This window comes from Zalophus californianus, chromosome 5 (assembly GCF_009762305.2).
Source record: "Zalophus californianus isolate mZalCal1 chromosome 5, mZalCal1.pri.v2, whole genome shotgun sequence".
Lineage (NCBI taxonomy): Eukaryota > Metazoa > Chordata > Mammalia > Carnivora > Otariidae > Zalophus > Zalophus californianus.
This window is the reverse complement of record NC_045599.1, coordinates 62,289,873-62,308,987: the sequence shown is the minus strand read 5'-3', so window position 1 is coordinate 62,308,987 and position 19,115 is coordinate 62,289,873. Positions and strand designations below refer to the sequence as shown.

The 19,115-nt window shown below is 37.3% G+C and overlaps 1 protein-coding gene across 7 annotated transcripts in view; it reads right to left on the bottom strand.

The window, feature by feature from the left end:
* The window catches only part of ATP6AP1L (ATPase H+ transporting accessory protein 1 like), a 286,142-nt gene that overhangs the window by 14,127 nt on the left and 252,900 nt on the right, over positions 1-19,115 (bottom strand). For 6 of the 7 annotated variants that reach the window (XM_027605199.2, XM_027605195.2, XM_027605194.2 and 3 more), the window contains 5 exons: positions 12,640-12,685; positions 4,693-4,751; positions 4,533-4,576; positions 4,217-4,278; positions 2,448-2,683 (listed from right to left, as the gene is read on the bottom strand). In XM_027605199.2, coding sequence (XP_027461000.1) covers positions 2,448-2,683; positions 4,217-4,278; positions 4,533-4,576; positions 4,693-4,751; positions 12,640-12,685 — 447 coding nt within the window. Of the gene's footprint in view, positions 1-2,447; positions 2,684-4,216; positions 4,279-4,532; positions 4,577-4,692; positions 4,752-12,639; positions 12,735-19,115 lie in introns of those variants that run through there. The other variant, XM_027605201.2, reaches the window with a different exon arrangement.

Here is a 19,115-nt window from a genome sequence, read left to right as displayed (position 1 = left end):
TCTCACTGTTTCTCTCTCTGTCAAATAAATAAATAAATAAATCTTATTAAAAAAAAAAAAAACAGACTGTATTCTTCAGACTATAATTGCCTAAATTCAAAATACCCCCAGATGCTCAGATTATGCTCTATATTCACTATTTAAAAAGATTTCCGTAGCAAATCTGTCTGCCAACAACTTGCCTTTCCCTGAACATTTTGTTTCCAAGCATTAAAACAAGGTCACCTTTTTTAAATCTGTGCTTTTGACCTTACATGGTTATGTCTTTACTTGGATTTATTCTTTCAGCAACTCCCTCTCTGGTTCTTGAGAACCTAAGATTTCCTTGCCAGCATAGCAAAGGCATCTCACTAATGTCCATGATTCACAGGAATGAGGGATGGTCTCAGTATCTGGTCCCTGCATGTCTCATGTACTGGGAAGCCTTCCATTCATCCCCATGGGTGGGCTGTCCAAGATGCCCACACACTCGCCTGAACAGGACTCCAGGAGGTAGATGCTGCTCACTCAGGACTCATCCGAGTAGAATATGTAGGTGGTGACCAAGAAGAAAACCAGGTCCCACCCAATCATTCCTTTGTGCATTGTGAAAACCAAAGCTTCCCTAGGTCTCTCCACCAGGTAACCAGGCATAGACACTATTTTACTCTGGTTATCATTAGTATGTTAGGAAGATAATACTACTACTTCGAGTAGCACTTGAAGAGTTCTCAAAGTTCTCGTCCATACATTTCACCGTTTGATTTTCACAGTGCTATGAAACAGGGCCAAGAAAGAGGTAAAATATCATTGTTAAACACATTTTAGGCCCCAGCTCTATTACCAAATAAGCTGTGTGATCTTATCAAGTTTCTTAACCTCTAGGAGCCTTGATTTTGGATGGTAACAGTCTGTGACTCAATAGTACCCTGAGGAATAGCAGATATTGTGCCTGTCAAGTCCTCGCACTGTGCCTGTCCCAAAGCAAGTGCCTCAGGCCTGTTACAATTAATAGATATCATTATCTCCATTCACAGATGATGATCCTATGGCGGCTCCTATTTGTAAAGTCACAACGCGCACTGCACTGGCAGAACTGGGACAAGAAGCCAAGTTTTCATTCTTTCTGTCTCTGGGTTCCCAGTGATCATTAAGATTTCTAAAGCCCAGCAAAAAAGTGTGGTGCTCTGATCTTCCCCACAAATACCCAGGGGTAAGAATAAATGGAATCAAGGCGGGCCAGTCAGCCACAGATAGGCAAGATGATCCCCAGGCAATCAGTCTCTCTCCAGGCAGCTGGCCACAAATAAAGAGCCCTGTAGGGAATTAATTAGAGCCCAAGGGAAAAAGGCCCAAGCTCTCAACAGTGCTGAAGTCTCTTCGGTAGTCTGTGCTGCCACAGAATAAACAAATCTGGGAGGACTCTGGATGCTTATACTTACAATTCCTTAATTCCCTAATAAGAGATAATCACTCTGAATAGCAAGATACTCACTAAAACTTGTAATATTAATACAATCCACTTTTACCCATCACCAATAATTTTTAAATGAAAAGTAAAGTTCAGGAGTAAAAAAGTATTTCCAGCCCAAATATATAAAATGAATACCCCCCCACACACACACATACACACACACATACACACACGCACGCACACAGAGTATACAAAGCATTCTGTCCATCTAAACCAGGCCAGGACAAATGCAGACAATCTTCCAAAAGCTTTCATTACACTAGCAAATGTTGAAAGCAAGGAGATTTACAGAAAGCAAGTGGGATATGCCAGACTTACTCTTCCTCGACCAAAACAAATACAAGCAAAAACTTTTCGCTTGGATGACTAGAAAGCAGAGAAAGGTACGGGAAATTGATTTCCTCTTCAAAAGGGATATTTGTTTAATCTGCTTATCTCATATCAAAAGGAATTATTAAAATCATTTTGAACAAATGTCCTAAAGAATTCTCTGAAATATGGCCATTCAAAGGTACCCTTGCACATATGCAAACTGGCAACGTCCCACAACTTCAGAACACTCCCTCGAATCAGAAATCTGCCCTGGCTAGAGTCAGCCTTCTCTTTTTTCACCCACTAGAAGATGTATGACTCTGCTCCATGATGCATGATTTCCTCCTGCTAGGACAAAAGTAGTATGATACCTCACATTTGAAGTTGATACCAAGCCTGGAATCCTGTTCATTTTTCAGAATGAATTTGGAAAACCTTCACGTTTACAACTCTGATTTTCCTCAAGGTATTGTAACAAGAGAATTGCTGGGGGGAATTTTTTTTTCAATTAATTTCTGACTTTTTTCTTTTATTTTAGACATTAAACATTTCATAAGAGATGCGTTTCAAGTTCACTACAAATGAACCTACTTGTACCATTTTCTGAATCGTCAGAAAACTTGACCATCCAGTTAACAGATTACAATCACCCTAAGGGCCTCCAGCAAAGCAATCAACTTACATGGCACTTTCTTCACTGCAATTTGAGTTGCTAATGTCCACTGTTGCCGCCTGGCCAAAAGCTTCATCTGTAAGGTCCAGCCAGGTCTGATTCTTAAATTTTACTGTTATTCCTTTGGCCCAGAAAAGAATGCAGGGAATTCCATCCATGGAGACATTGATTGGGCTATGATGGCTGAATGCATTCCAAGGTTCTTTTTCTAAATGTCCTTGTCTGCTCGGAGTGTAGCTGAGAGTCTAGTTAACCAAATAAACAAAATTTAAGAGACAGGTTTGTTTCCCTGGCACAAAAGGTTTCTTGGAGTAAAAGGACTAATTTACAACCGGTTGAAACTTTCATCTCTCTCACTCCAGAGTCCATGTTACTGTGGGACAAAGGAGATGATAGGTGGGCCCATCTTAATCATTTAACAAGCCAAAACTGATAGATATATCTGAAAGGTCTATGAGCCTAGTTCCACACAGCACCCAAATTGGAAAGGGCTAAATTATTAAAAAAAAAAAAGCCGACTTTGCAAATAATAATATTAGCAATATAGACTCAAGAAGTTTCCAGGCTGGGAGAGAGAGTGGGGATGAATAGGTGGAGCACAGATTTTTAGGGCCACGAAAGTATTATTCTGTAAAATACCATAATGGTAGGTAGATATCATTATACATTTGTTAAAACCCATAAAATGTACAACACAAAGAGTGAATCCAAATGTAAACTATGGACTTTACTTAATAATAATGTATCAATATTGGCTCATCAACTTTAAGAAATATACCACAATAACACAAGATGTTAAACAAAGGGGAAACTCAAGGCGGAAGGGATTGAGGGAGCATATGGGAACCTTCTATTTTGTTCAATTTTTTCTGTAAACTTAAAACTACTCAAAAAAAAAAAAAAAGTCTAGGAATTAAAAACAAAAATTCACCATGCCATGAACTAATGGCAGTAATCTATCTCTTCAGAAAATAGGAACCCAAATAAGGCAAGATTTTAAAATAAAGAAATTAATATGTTAAGCAAACAAACATAACAAGAAGTTTCTAGCTATCAAGCCTAATTCTCCAGACCACTAATATCCAATAGAACATTCTGCAACATCGGGTATGTTCTATACCTGCACTGTCCCGTGTAGCAGTCACTGGCTTTCTGTACCTATCATGGCACTGGGAATGCGGCCAGTGCAACAGATTAATTTTTTAATTTTACTTAACATTATTTCATTTGAATTTAAATTTAAATAGCCCCATGTGGCTAGTGGCTACTGCCTTAGACAGTCTCTCCAGATCATGTAATATACAAAAACTAGCAGGGTCTTCTAACATCATTCTTCATCTTATGAATCCTGAGGCAGCCTGAGACAATGCACTTCAGTACTTGACTCTAGAAGTCACAAATATCTGACAGAAGATCCACTTATCTAGATCAACTAGTCCATACCGATTACTCCAATCTTAGTACAGATAAAAGAGAAATTAAAGAGGCAGCAGCAATCCAAGCTTACCAGGAACCAAAGATAAACTATTACTATAGTGATCCTGTCTGGAAAGCAACAAAAGTAAAACTGAGTATTGTAATGAAAATATACAAGAACAAGTAAAACTTTAGTTTTTTATTTACTAGAAGACTACTATAATACATTTCCCCATCCAAAACTTAAGCAAGAATGTTAGTTATTAACAAAAGTATTATTTATATTTTCACAGACCTGATTGAAATGTGTTTTAAAAAATTTTTTTTTAAAGATACAACCTAGTTTCCTAACATATCCATACCTGTGTGATTGGTATTGTTGTGAAATTCTGGATTGGATTCATATCTCCATTACTCAGCTGATCTGTCAAATAAATGATATGAGTACAAAGGCTAAATGTCACTGATTTATTAATGTACCTGAAAGATACGAAAATGCTAAGCACTGTAAAATATGCCAGGCTTGAGCCTCTTCTGGCTCATAATTTGGAATACACCAGTTTAAGAGATTTTTACATGTAAGACTCCTGCTCCAATCACCAGTATTCAGTGAGGCCCACCACAAACAATACCCTTCTCAACCCTTCAAGGAATCATACAGGCAAATACAGGTCTTACCGTTTATAACCACTTCTCTATTTGAAGATGTTCGAGAGATGAAACTAGAAAAAAACAAAAATAAAAAGATGCTGAACAGATATCTATATATCAGATTTCATAGGAAGTTTTAAGGAGGATATTTCAGTTTATTACATCTCAAGAGAAGACAGAAACTTACGTGTCAAAACTGTCCACTTTTTCATACTGAATTTCTGATTTAAAAAAGTAATATATGTTCTTCAAAGAAAATAAGAAAAAGTCAGAATTTTTTTAATTTGTAAATATAAACCCTAATTCTTATCCATTGAATATTATTATTGAGGGCCTACCATGTGCCAAGTAATGTACTAAACACTGAGGTCTAACCAAAATAAATAGTAACCAAATAATAAAGCAAATAAATAATGAAACATAAAATCTTTTACAGTGAAGTTTTATAGTTATTGTACTGTTACCATATTAAAGCAAAAATATTCATTTTTTTATTAAAAAACAAGACAGACTCTATTGCCAAAAAACTTTTTCTGAAAATTATGGGGATATAAATTATATATCCTTCCAGTGTTTCACTGTACACACACACACACACACACACAGATGTACACACACAACACACATAAATTTACTTTTTATAAAATTCAAAAACAGATATGTGTAAACAGCCTGTTTTGGAGCCTGCAAAATTTTTTTCAACTTAAAAAAATATCACAAATATTTTCTCATGTAATTATATATTTTTCTGACATAATTTTTTTAACTTTTTAATTCCCATTAGTTAACATACTGTGTTATATTAGTTTCAGATGTACAATATAGTGATTCAACAATTCCATCCATCACCCGGTGCTCAACATGATTTTCTAACATAATTTTGAATTCCATGTTGGTATTACATCACACAAATGTACCAATTTATTCAACCAAATTCCTATTATGTATTTAGGTTGTTTCCAATTAACAGACTATACTACATTGAACCTTATTGTGGAGTGTTTGTTCATACCCCCAAGAAGTTCCTTAAGATAAATTCCTAGAAGTGAAACTGCTAACTTAGAAGATCTACGCATCTTTTTATCATGGAATATTGTAAACACATACAAATATAAACAGAAAAACATAAGCCCTCTCCCCACCCCCATGTACTTGTACCCACCATCCAGCTTTAGTAATTATCAAGGTATAAGCAATCTTGTTTCAACTATGAGCTCACCCATTTCCGCTCTCTGGTATTATTTTGAAGGAAATACCAGAAATTAATATGATTTAAGTATGTATTTCTAAAAGATAAGGACTTTTTAAAATAACTGCCCAATTATATCTAGAAAATATTAATAATTTCTTTAAAACTATCATGCCAGTGCTTAAATCTCTGATTATGTCATAAATGTCATAAAAATTTTGTTTACTGCCTATTTAAAATTTTTCAGAACTTGTACCTTGTAGTATATAAGAATGCAGATCAAACTCTGTATTTAAGCGATTGCTATCCAAGACCTATATGTATAATTGTTATATAAACTCAATATATTTACAATTAGAGAAATATATATATATATATATATATATATTACATACCATGGCCCATATGCAAAACATAACTTTAGTTCAAGAGTTACTAAATTTGTAACATAAAGTGCTTTAAAATGAATTATATGGAACCAATTACACAATGAACGCACCATTCTCTTGGTAATACAATCTCTATTATCTAATGAGAATTTGTGAAGATGACAAGTTGGTGACCATGATATCTACTCATTGCTGTTAATAAATTCATGCATGCATACAAACTTATTCTCACTTTATCAACTTTACTGAGATATAATTTAAGTACAATAAACTACACTGACTCAATGTGTATAACCTGATGAGTTTTGGCATACGCATATATCCATGACACACCACCATAATAAAGATACAGAATATTTACAAACCACAGAAGTTTCCCCATGCACTCTTGCAGTAAAGAGATGTTCCCTCCACTTTCAGCCTCAGGAAAACTAAATAATGGCTTTCTGTCACTTTAGATTAGTTTGCATTTTCTAGAATTATAAATAGAATCATATATATTCTTCAGTGCTTGGCTTCTTTCAGTCTATACATAATGATTGGAATTCTCTGATGTTGTTATATATATTAATATCTCATTCCTTTTCATTACTGAGAAGTATTTCATTGTACGGATATACCACATTTTGTCTCTCTAGGCATCCACTGATGGACATGTATGGTGTTTTGAGTTTGGGGCTACTACAAATAAAGATATAAATATATTTGTGTACAGGGCTTTTATGGAATATTTTTTGGATTCTCTTGAATAGATACCCAGAAGAATGGCTGAGTCATATAGTAAAAGTTTAACTTTTAACAAAACTGCCAGTTTCACTATATGAGCTTCTCTGTGGCTCCACATTCTTGTAATATTTGTACTGTAAATCTGTTCAATTTTATCCATTCTCATAGGTATGGGTTGCTATCATATTGTAGTTTTCTTTTCCATTTCCCTGATGACTAACGAGAATGAGCATCTTTTCGCCTATTGACCATTCATATATTTTCTTATGTGAACTCTGTGTTTAAATCTTTTATCACATTTTTAATTAACTGTCTCTTCTTATTGAGTTGAAAGAGTTCTCTGTATGGATACAAGTCCTGTGTCAGATACATGCATTGAAAACATTTTCTTCCATTGTCTTGCTTTTTCATTTTCTTAATGGTGACTTTCAAAATGGAAACATTTTAATTTTCATAAAGTCTAATGTATTTGTTTTTCTTCTTCTATTGTCTATGTTTCTGGGTCTAAACCATTTTCTTAACATAACGTCACAAAATTTTCTCCTGTGTTTTATCTAGAAGTTTTAAAGTTTTAGCTTTTACATTTAGCTCTGTTATCCATTTTGAGTCATATTTGTGAGATGAGGTACTTGTAACATTTTAGAACCTGGATAAAGAAAATGTCCTATTAGTTTCCAGAAATTAGAAAAAAACAAACAAACACAAGAATCATACAAGGATTCGGAAAATGTCTCTCTCACACCCTTTCACGGACGCTAGAGGAGGATGTGCTCAAGCAAAGTGAGAGGAAACCCAGAAAGAGGAAACTGAGGCACTAATCAACAGAGACTCTAACTTAGAAGGGTGAGGAAGAGAAACTTCAGGATGCCTATTCCTTATCAGACCTAGAGAGCATCGATCCAGATTGCAGTGAGAGGACAAAAGAGCTCCAAAGAGGAGACATAGAGGGAGGGCTCTAGGTAAAAGGATTTGAGACGCTACACTACATGTTAGATGAGGGGACTTGTGAAAAGAATTAAGAATATATATATTTTTATTTTTCTTGAAGATTTTATTTATTTATTCGACAGAGAGAGAGAGACAACCAGAGAGGGAACAGAAGCAGGGGGAGTGCAGAGAGGGAACACAAGCAGGGGGAGTGGGAGAGGGAGAAGCAGGCTTCCCGCGGAGCAGGGAGCTGGACGTGGGGTTCGATCCTAGGATCCCGGGATCATGACCTGAGCCGAAGGCAGACGCTTAATGACTGAGCCACCCAGGTGCCCCAAGAATATATATATTTTTTAAATATTGCAAATGGAAAAGGGTAGTAATTTTTAACTCAAGAGAAAAGGAAAGAGCTGTATAAAGAAAAGAGAAATATTTATAGTATGCTAACTGGCTTGTCAGTGAATAATACACGCACAGTCACACTGATGCCAGCACAGATTTAACTGAAAGTAGTAATGTAACTATATATTAGACGGGCAGGTGGATGAAGAAAAGGAGGGTGAGGGCAGTGTTGGAGGCAAAAACTTTGTCAGCAATAACAGGAAGTTGTTAGACAATGTCTAAAATGTATAAATTGAGGGGTGCCTGGGTGGCTCAGTGGGTTAAGCGTCTGCCTTCAGCTCAGGTCATGATCCCAGGGTGCTGGGATTGAGCCCCCACATCGGGCTCCCTGCTCGGCGGGAAGTCTCCTTCTTCCTCTCCCCCTTTCCCCTGCTCGTGCTCTCTCTCTCACTCATTCTCTCTCTCTCAAATAAATACATAATCTTTTAAAAAATAAAATTAAACGTGTAAATTGAGAAATCCTCTACACATATTTAAATAATGTGGCAGTGTTGTGGGTTGTAGGATTGTTCCCAACTCCCTGGAAATAATCCGAGATGTATATACCCTTGCCCTTGGCCATATGCTTTGCAGCACCTCCCTGTAGGTAGAGAGTATTTCCTGCCCCATGGTAAGTCTCAGCTATGTGTCTTGTTCGAGCCAACGAGCCAACGGAACATGAGGGGAAGCAACAATGTACCAGCTCTGCAGACACTTTCTGAGGTACTGCATGTGTCTGCCACCTCCTTGTCCCCTTCTCTCTGCCATGATGACAGTGTGCCCAAACAGGGGCTGCTCTTTCAGTCTAGGTCTTGGAATGACAAGACATGGGAAACAGCTGGAGCAGGCCTGCAACAGCCCACTGAATAGCTATCAACATGTAACATGAGTGAGAAATAAATGGTCAAGACGGTAAGATTCTGGAAAACTGGAGTTGTTTGTTACTAGAGAAGCTGACTAAATGGGAGACACTTTTTTTTCGATAATTTATGATGTGTCTTGGTAACACCTGATTTTTTTAAAACCATGATGGATTTTTTTAATTTATTCTTTTTAAAAAGATGCCTTCTGGGGCACCTGGGTGGCTCAGTCAATTAAGCATCTGACTCTTGATTTCAGCCCAGGTCATGATCTCAGGGTTGTGAGATGGAGCCCCATATCAGGCTCCACGCTGGGCATGGAGCCTGCTTGAGATTCTCTCTCTCCCTCTCCCTCGACCCTTTCCCAACCTCCCCACTCTCTCTCTTTCTCTGTCTCTAAAAAAAAAAGAAGAAAAAAAGATGTCTTCCTTTAAAAATTTATAAATTAGCATTCTGATTGATAGTCTCTGGTGAGTAGGATTAGCATAAATCAGTCCTCAGAGCCCAAATACACTTAGGAGCACTAAGAAATTTAATTTCCTGAGCAGCAAAAGTGAGGCTCCAACCGGTAATCATGTAACTACAATAGAGATGTGCTTTAGCTAAAAGATCTCTATCTTACCTAAATTTCAAACTCTGTACTGCAAGTTCCAAAGTGACTGAATACATGAAAGAAACACTAATACCCAAGCAATACTTCTTAAGAGCTTCAAGCTTTCTAGTAATATCATTGTACACAAACAGACTTTTAAAATTTCTTTAATTTAAACTTCATTTATCCAAAAAGCACATTTCATGATACAGGGTTAAGTATTCAATTTTAAAATGTCTTAATGAACAAAAAAAGAAAATTATGAGATATTTCATCTAAATAATATGAAAATTTATCAAGTCATTTGGAAATATCTAGTTAGCAGAACAGTTTAATAAAAGTTTCCTGAATAAAAGTATATGAATGAATGAATGAAGAGATGGATGGATGAGCTACCAAACTGATAATATGCTTGGCTTGAGACTTTGCTCTACTCATTAAAAATTTCCATGTGTTCACAAATGAAAAGTTTTTAGAAGACAACAAAGGCTTATTTTCATTTCACTGAATCTATGGTTATGAACACACAATAATGCTGCTATACTTCTTTTTTTAAATGAACTATAATTTAGATAGGCCTTTCCCATACCCATAAGACTGAATTAACAAGGTTTTATAGGAAACCATAATCTCAACCAAAGATAAAATATATATACATTTCGGGACACCTGGGTGGCTCAGTCGGCTGAGCGTCTGCCTTGGGCTCAGGTCATGATCCCAGGGTCCTGGGATCCAGTCCCACACTGGGCTCCTTGCTCAGTGGGGAGCCTGCTTCTCTCCCTCTGCCTGCCTGCCTGCCTTCCCCCTGCTTGTGCTCTCTCTCTGACAAATAAATGAATAAAATCTTTAAAAAAATATATATATATACATTTTTCACATCACTACATAATCTCTGAACTAAAGTAAGATTGTAAAGAATTAACTGGTTAAAGTTATCTATATGAATAAACTGAGTAACACTGGTTAAATTTTTTTTAAATAAATAATAAAGAAACAAAACCTATATTGTCTCTAAAAATATTCCAATCCTTGTCCAGTAAAAGGGATCTCTGCAATACCTTTGAAAAGTAATCAAGAGCCCGAAGCTTGTAGTGGCTGGTGCCATATTTTTGTAGTCCATCATGAGTCTGCAAAGTAATGCCTTCATGAAGGTAAAGGTGAAACAGCTCTGCCATGAGTCTGTGCAGGAGGAAGACCATATTCTCACCATGGCCTCTGAGGCCCTCAGAGACCTGCTAACTGTGCTCACCTCATCTGACCTCTTCCCGTCTGTTCTAGCTACACCAGCAGTCTTCAGTCCAGCTCCTTGAAGGCTTCATGTTCCCTTCTTGTCTCATAAGAGTCTTAGCACTTGCTGTTCCCTCCACCTAGAATGTTCTCTAACCTCCTCTTCCCCCTCCTCCTAGGTACTCCCTCCCTTTGCTACAGATTACAGTTAAATGTCACTTCCTTAAGGACACTCTTCCTACTATCTCAGACCCGTTCAGACCCGCCTATTATATGTGCTCATAGCCTCCCACACTTTTCTTTCACAGCATGATTCACATTTGACTAATGAGAGTACCTCCTCCACTAGACTGAAAGCTTCATGAAGGCAGGGACTATTCCTGTTTTGCTCACCAGTGTAGACCCAGTACCTAGCACAGCACCTAGCTATTTAAAAGTACCAAGTATTAAAAACATATGTGCTACATGCATGAATGAATGAACAAAGTCTGAAAGGGAAGTAGAAAATGAGAGATCACACAGGATACTGTGTGAGAGGCAAAATATTTCCTTTTGTTAAAGGAATTGTTTTAACCCAGTTTGAGGAAGAAATATGTAAAGAAAGAGTGGTGACCCCTACTCTCTCTAAGCTTAGGAAACAAGTATTAATTTAAAATACAATCATCCTTCCTAGAGACTTAAGAACCTTGAATGGACCCATAAAAATGAAAGATATTTTAAATTTCAGATCCATGATTTGAAAGACATTCACAAAACAGCAACTGTTGTTTCTTTCATAATAAATTAATATGCTATATTTTTAGATTCAAATGATCATTGATTGATGTGATTTCTAGGGTCCCTTCCGAAGCTGAGATTATTTAAACCCATTAACCTTGCTTCAAAAACATAATTGGGATTTTTATGTATTTGGTGTACATTTTATCAGTGTAATACACAAATCAGTCATCTCTGTACAAATGAAGTAAGGAAACCTTACTAAGCTTTAATAAGCTAAGAGTAGTATAGGTCTCTTACTATTCGAAAATGAGCTTGAAGGAAAGCACTAACTGATTTAGAAACAATGGGGGAAACAAATAGAAAATGCCTGCACTTACAGTTTTTATCAGCGGGTGACTTAAAGATTCTTTAACACAGTTTTGGCAGACCATCCCACTTGGCACTACCCTTTGTGTTCACACTAAATTCGCTGATGTATTTATTGGGATGGCACATAATGAGCAATTAGGAGATATAACATAAGTTAATTGCTATTCAGATTCTGAATATTCTCCCTTATAGATAAATCTCTGTAGTTTCCCTTATATGGTATGGAAAGAGCCAAAAGACAAAGGATACAGGAATAGAAGTTTTGCTTGTTAATTTTAAGCAGTATGTACTCCAAACAATTACCGTCCCCTACCAGTTAAAATGATTCAACACCTTTTCTTTGAAGGACAGGTTATATATTTCTGAGGTTTTTAAATTTTTCCTTGCTCTCTTCTCTCATAACAATGGCAGGAGAAAACCATGAAATTAATATTACTTGTAAGTATAAAAGAAACCTGAACACTGATTTGAGTCATTTTCTCATAGATACATACTTTGATACATAATACAAATGTTTCTTGTGCATTTTGAATAACTCTTGCTTCTTATAATAAAGATTGTATTTTCATGTCTTATTTATAAACTCTAGTTCAATGATTTTGTTAGCCACAGAATGATCTAATTTAATATATCCGATTTGAATTATAAACAAATATAGCTATGCAACAATATAAAGAAATTACAGAACCATCTAATTTCACACTTGCATTGAAGTTCACAGATGCGCTGAATTAACAAATGTGCAATTACTCACCTTACATTCTTCCTGGCAAGTATTTGGTCCAAAGTCAGTGAAAATCCTATACATAAAAAAATAAGTGAAAAACTGAAGATGATTTTTCTTCCCATCAAGAAATGAATCAGTTTCTTCAAAGCAAGCACATCTGTTAATTCTTAAATGCAAACAGAGCAGAGGCAGAATTTTCCATGTCTTGTGACTGACAACATAGTCAACCAATAAAAAGACCATATTCCCAGGATATATTATGCATGGGAGAGGGTGAAGGGAGGGGCCTGATACAGCTTAATTTAGAGTATAGAGTGAAAGCAGTGGGTCTATTTAGTTGTTTTTTTTTTTTAAGATTTTTTATTTATTTATTCATGAGCGACAGAGGTGGGGGGAGAGAGAGAGAGAGAGAGAGAGAAGCAGAGGGAGTAGCAGGCTTCCTGCTGAGCAGGGAGCCCGATGCGGGACTCGATCCCAGGACCCTGGGATCATGACCTGAGCCAAAGGCAGACGCTTAACCATCTGAGCCACCCAGGCGCCCAGCAGTGGGTCTATTTAGGATGTTTCTTATTCATTAAAGATTATTAGGGAGCAGAGTTTCAATTAACCTCTTTTTAGAAACTAGCATTGTTTTGATACTCTAACTCTTAATAAGAATCTCATACTGCTTTTCAGGAAGCTATTAAATTCGCGTCAAAAATCTACAAAATATACATTATTACATGCATTTTTCAGGTGAATAAATGAGTAAAAATCTCTGAAACTTACCTAATTTTACATATGTGTCCTACTTCACAGTTTTCTGTTAAATTCGTGACACTCCATGTGCTAAGAGATCTGGAATGTAATGGTAAAGAGCACTGACTTTGGAGTCAGACAGCCCTCAATTGCATTCCCAGCTCTAGTTTCCCCATCTGCAGAGTGGGGACAAAAGTGTTTTGCTCAAAGAACTGTTGCAAAGATATATCGAGGCCCTAAATAGCCAAATCTACCTTGAGAAAGAACAAAGCTGGAAGTATCACACCTCCTGATTTAATAAACATATTGCAAAGCTACAGTAATTTAAACAGTATAGTATTGCCGGGGCGCCTGGGTGGCTCAGTCGTTGGGCATCTGCCTTCGGCTCAGGTCATGATCCCAGGGTCCTGGGATCGAGCCCCGCATCAGGCTCCCTGCTCCGCGGGAGGCCTGCTTCTCCCTCTCCCACTCCCCCTGCTTGTGTTCCCTCTCTTGCTGTGACTCTGTCTGTCAAATAAATAAATAAAATCTTAATAAATAAACAAACAAACAGTATAGTATTGCCATTAAAAACTGACATATGCGGCACCTGGTGGCTCAGTTGGTTAAGCGTCTGCCTTCGGCTCAGGTCGTGATCCCAGGGTCCTGGGATTGAGTCCCGCATCGGGCTCCCTCCTCAGCGGGAGTCGCTTCTCCCTCTCCCTCTCCTGCGGCTCCCCCTGCTTGTGTGTGTGATCGCTCTCTCTCTCTCTCACTCTCTCTCTTTCCATCAAATAAATAAATAAATAAATAAAATCTTTTTTTAAAAATGACATATAGATCAACAGAACATAATACAGGCACCTAGAAATAAATTCACACATACACAGCTAACTGCTCTTCAACAAGGGTGTCAAGAATACACAATGGGAAAAAGGACAGTCTCGTCAACAAATGGTGCTGGGAAAACTGGATATCCACAGGCAAAAACTGAAATTGGAGGCTTATTTCACACGAGACACAAAAATCAACTCAAAATAGATTAAAGACTTAAAACCTAGAAGAAAGCAAAGGGAGGGGCGCCTGGCTAGCTCAGTCTTTAAGCATCTGCCTTCCGCTCAGGTCATGTTCCCAGGGTCCTGGAATGGAGCCCCATGTTGGGCTCCTTGCTCAGTGGGGAGTCTGTTTCTCCCTCTCCTCCTGTAGCTCCCCTGCTTATACATTTGCACTCACTCTCTCTCGCTCTCTGTCAAATAAATAAATAAAATCTTTAAAAAGAAAAAAAAAGAAGAAAGCATAGGGAAAAGTTTCATGAAATTGTTCTTGGCAATGATTTCATGGATGTGACACCAAAGCACAGACAATAAAAGCAAAAACAGACAAGTGGAACTACATCAGACTAAAAAGCTTCTGTACAGCAAAGGAAGCAATCAACAGTAAAAAAGGCAACCCACAGAATAAGAGAAAGTATTTGCCAAACATACATCTAACAAATCATTCATTTCCAAAATATATAAGGTACTCTTACAACTCAGTAGCAGAAAGAACACAAATTACTCAAGTTAAAAATGGGCTAAAGACTTGAAAAGATATTTCTCCAAAGACGACATACAAATGACCAACATGTATATAAAAAGGTGCTCAATGTCACTCATCACCAGGGAAATGTGAATCAAAACCACAAAGAGATATCACCTAATACTTGTCAGGATGGCTATTATGAAGGAAGGAAGGAAGGAAGGAAGGAAGGAAGGAAGGAAGGAAGGAAAGAAGGGAGGGAGGGAGGGAGGAAGGAAGGAAGGGAGGAGGAGAGAAAGAAAGAAAGAAAAAGAAAGAGAGAGAGAGAGAGAAAGCAAGCAGGCAAGCAAGCAGGCAGGCAGGAAGGAAGAAAGTGAACCGACAAGTGTTGGCAAAGATGTGGAGAAATTGGATTGTACACTGCTGGTAGGAATACAAAATAGTACAGTTGCTGTGGAAAACAATATGGATATGCCTCAAAATATTAAAAATAGAACTACCTTATGATCCAGCAATTACACTTCTGGGTATTTACCCAAAATACTTGATATCAGGATTTCAAAGAAATATTAGTGCTTCCATATTCACTGCAGCACTGATATTCACAATAGCCAAGATGGAAAAACAACCTAAGTGTCTGCGGATGGATGAATGGATAAAGAATATGCAGTATATACATACAAAGGAATACTATGCAGCCTTTAAAAAAGGAAATTCTGCAATATGTGACATGAATGAACCCTGAAGACATTATTATAACTGAAATAAGCCAGTCTTAAATACCACATGATTGCATTTATATAAAGTATCTAGAATAGGCATAGCATAGAATCAAAGAGTGGAAATCGTGGTTTCCAGGGGCTGGGGGGCAGGAGAGGGAGGAGAAAATAGGAAGTTACCAATCACTGGGTGTAAAATTTCAGTTGTGCAAGATTAATAAATTCTGGAGATAAGCTGTACAAGATTGTACCTACGGTTAACAATGCGGTATTATGCACTTAAAAATTTGTTAAGAGGGTGGATCTCATGTTAAGTGTTCTTAATACAATAAAATAAAATTTTAAATAAATAAATATAATAGATGAAAACCTTTTCTTACTTCAATGCCTAGCTAAATAAAGATTATCTATTGTTATTTCCTCCTTGCGAGTCTCCACTCCCACTCCCCTGCCACCTAAAATGTGTGCAAAAACACAAACCAAACAACAAAATCCTGAAGAGTTATTTTACATTTAAAAAATACAATTAAAATGCCACAATAAAGAAAATCCTCCAAAACGAAAGTGTCAGCATTTTTGGCACTTAAGAACCTTGATCTCTTTAATGGCAAAGTACTGGTAGCTGAAAGGGGCTATTTGTAAGTGACATTTCAGAGACGATGGATTATAGGAAGTCTGGGGACTTGACCCAAAGGACATACTCCCCTTCCTTACTATCCACTTTGCACACACACCATCTTCTAACATAGCTCTAAGGAGCCCTATAGAAAATGAGAAGAGGTGATGAAAGCACAATGACTAGGGATGGGTGGGGGGTTAGGGGGTGGAGATCGAGATGGAGAAATAACAAAGAAAGATGCTAAGAAATATTATAAAATAGAAAAGGTCACCACTATCAATGTTGCCTTTCCATGCCCATCTTATTCCTACTTCCCATTTCCTTTCCTTCTCTGTTCTTTCATTTTACCCAACTTCCACCTGCCGTGTCTTTTACCTTTCTGCCTTTTTCCTGATTACGTGGAATTTCAGGTAGCAAGACAGGTCTGGAAAGGAGGAATTTAGTCTTAGGCAGGTTTGCCAAATAAAATACAGGACACCCGGTAACATCTGAATTTCAAAAAAGCAATAATTTTAATAATAAGTATGTTACGTGCAATATTTAGACATACCATACTTAAACAAATCATTTGCTGTTTATTGAAATTAAATTTAACTGGACATCTTATATTTTTATTTGCTAAATCTGGCAATCCTTGTCTTAGAGCTTTCTGCTACTCAAATTTTAACATGCATACAAATCATGTGAGATTTTGTTAAAATGCAAATTCTGATCCAGTAGGTCTGGGGTGGGGCCGAGAGCTCTCTGTTTCTCACAGGCTTCCACATGATGCTGATGCTGCTTGCCTGCCAAATGTCCTGTGAGTAGCAAGGACTTAGAATAGCATTGTTCAACAGAAATAGACTGAGAGCTACATATGTAATTTAAAATTTTCTAGTAGCCACACTGAAAGAAGTACAAGTCAACAGGTGAAAATTGTTTTAATATTTTTTCTTTAACCTAACATTTAAATATTATTTCAAACATAATTATTAATGAGATATTTTACCTTCTTTTTCTGCTCTAAGTCTGAAATCTGGTATATAATTTACATTTACGTACATCTCAATTCGAACTAACCAAAATCTCAAGTGGTCAATAACCACCCGTGGCTAGGGGCCATTGTACTGGACAGTACAAATATAAAATATTTCCTCCAGCTGCCAGAGCAATACCTCATAGTCTCTTGGCAGCAGCAGCAGTGTCTGACCCATTGCTCCTCAAATTTCTGGTCAAGGGAAGGTAAGAAACCAAGCCCACGAAGATATGCACTGTAATAATAATGATTCTGTTAACACTCAAACCAGACTGTAAGCTCCTTAGTGCTTATCATGTAACAATCCTTCCATGGAAATATGCTTCAGTTATATTTTCAGGCACACAAACATATACAAAATTTTAAATTTTAAATCACTTTCATTTTCATTTTAATATATTTTATGTGTAATATATTTCATTTTAATATATTTTATGACTTGATCATCCTAAAATTTCAACATAGCAATCTTTCTGTTGTTGACATTTTCTTCCACTTGGTTAAGGAATATCTAAGGTAGGGGCACCTGGGTGGCTCAGATAGTTAAGCATCTGCCTTTGGCTCAGGTCATGATCCCAGGGTCCTGAGATCGAGTCCTGCATCGGGCTCCCTGCTCAGCGGGGAGTCTGCTTCTCCCTCTGCCTGCCACTCCCCCTGCTTGTGCTCTCTCTCTAATAAATAAAATCTTTAAAAAAAGAATATTTAAGGTAAAATAATTAGTGTTGTAGGTTTCACACATGTATTTTAAAACAGAAGTCACACTTAAGATGTAGTTGTCAGGGAATAGCTCATCTTGTGACTTTAGAGAAAAGCAGTGACAAAAATGTTAATGTGATAACTTGCAGGCTGTAAAGCGCTAGGATATCACCTGCCTGGCATTATACTTCCCTGCTCAGATGGCTGAAGGGTCCCTGTCCAGAACTGTGAAGGGTCTTACATTTAACTAATTGATAAGCTAAGAAGGTAGCTGCCAGTTTCACTGATGCTGGCAGAAGACACAGACTCCAGGGTCAGAGACAAAGAACTCTATTACTCACACAGAAGCAAGCAGCATGAGCATCAGTATATTGCGTCAATTTCCCTTGCTCATAGAGCAATACAGCTGGGCCCACATGGATGCTTGTACACACAGTGGGTTTCATTTCAGGACAGAAACCCTGAGTTTCCAAGGCTATAAGTAAACCTGCCCTTTGTAAGAGGAAGACACTATTTCTACCTTTCAAGGCCATTCACTATACATGCATCCTAAAGATACTCCAAAACAAAAAACAGTTAGTGACTCACGCATAAGATATACAGAAAATGCAGAGGGGCATGGAAAATATCCCAACAGTTTTCATGAGAGAACAGGAGATTATACATCCATGCTGCCTTCTTTTCAACTGAAAATACCTTGTGTTCGCTTCATTTTCTGATTTACGATATATTACTGTTACCTGCAAATCTGAATATCACAAATCTATCTTCCCAGTATCATACGTGATCATATAGAATTGTATTATCATAAGGAAAAAAAAATGCCTCTGACTTAATTATAATATTTGCCTGAAGGAACAACTAGCATTTGCCAGACCACAATCTCCAATCATCCAAATGCTCTCAGACCAAAAATCACAGTAGTCAAATGTTCATATCAATCGCAATGGTCTTCGCACATTGATTCAAAATCCAAATCCATCCACCTCCTTCAAAGACCTCCATGATCTGGACCTTGCTGGTCTCTCTTGCTTCGTTTTATGCAATCCTTCTCCATACCATGTTCCAGCACACTGGCTTGGATTTTTCTCAACACCCTCCACATGCCAACTTTTTTGCACCTCAGTAACTGTACATATTGTTCCATCTGTAGAGATCCCCTCATACCCTCCTAACTCTCCCTGCATTCTGTTCACCCTCATCATAACATATATCACCT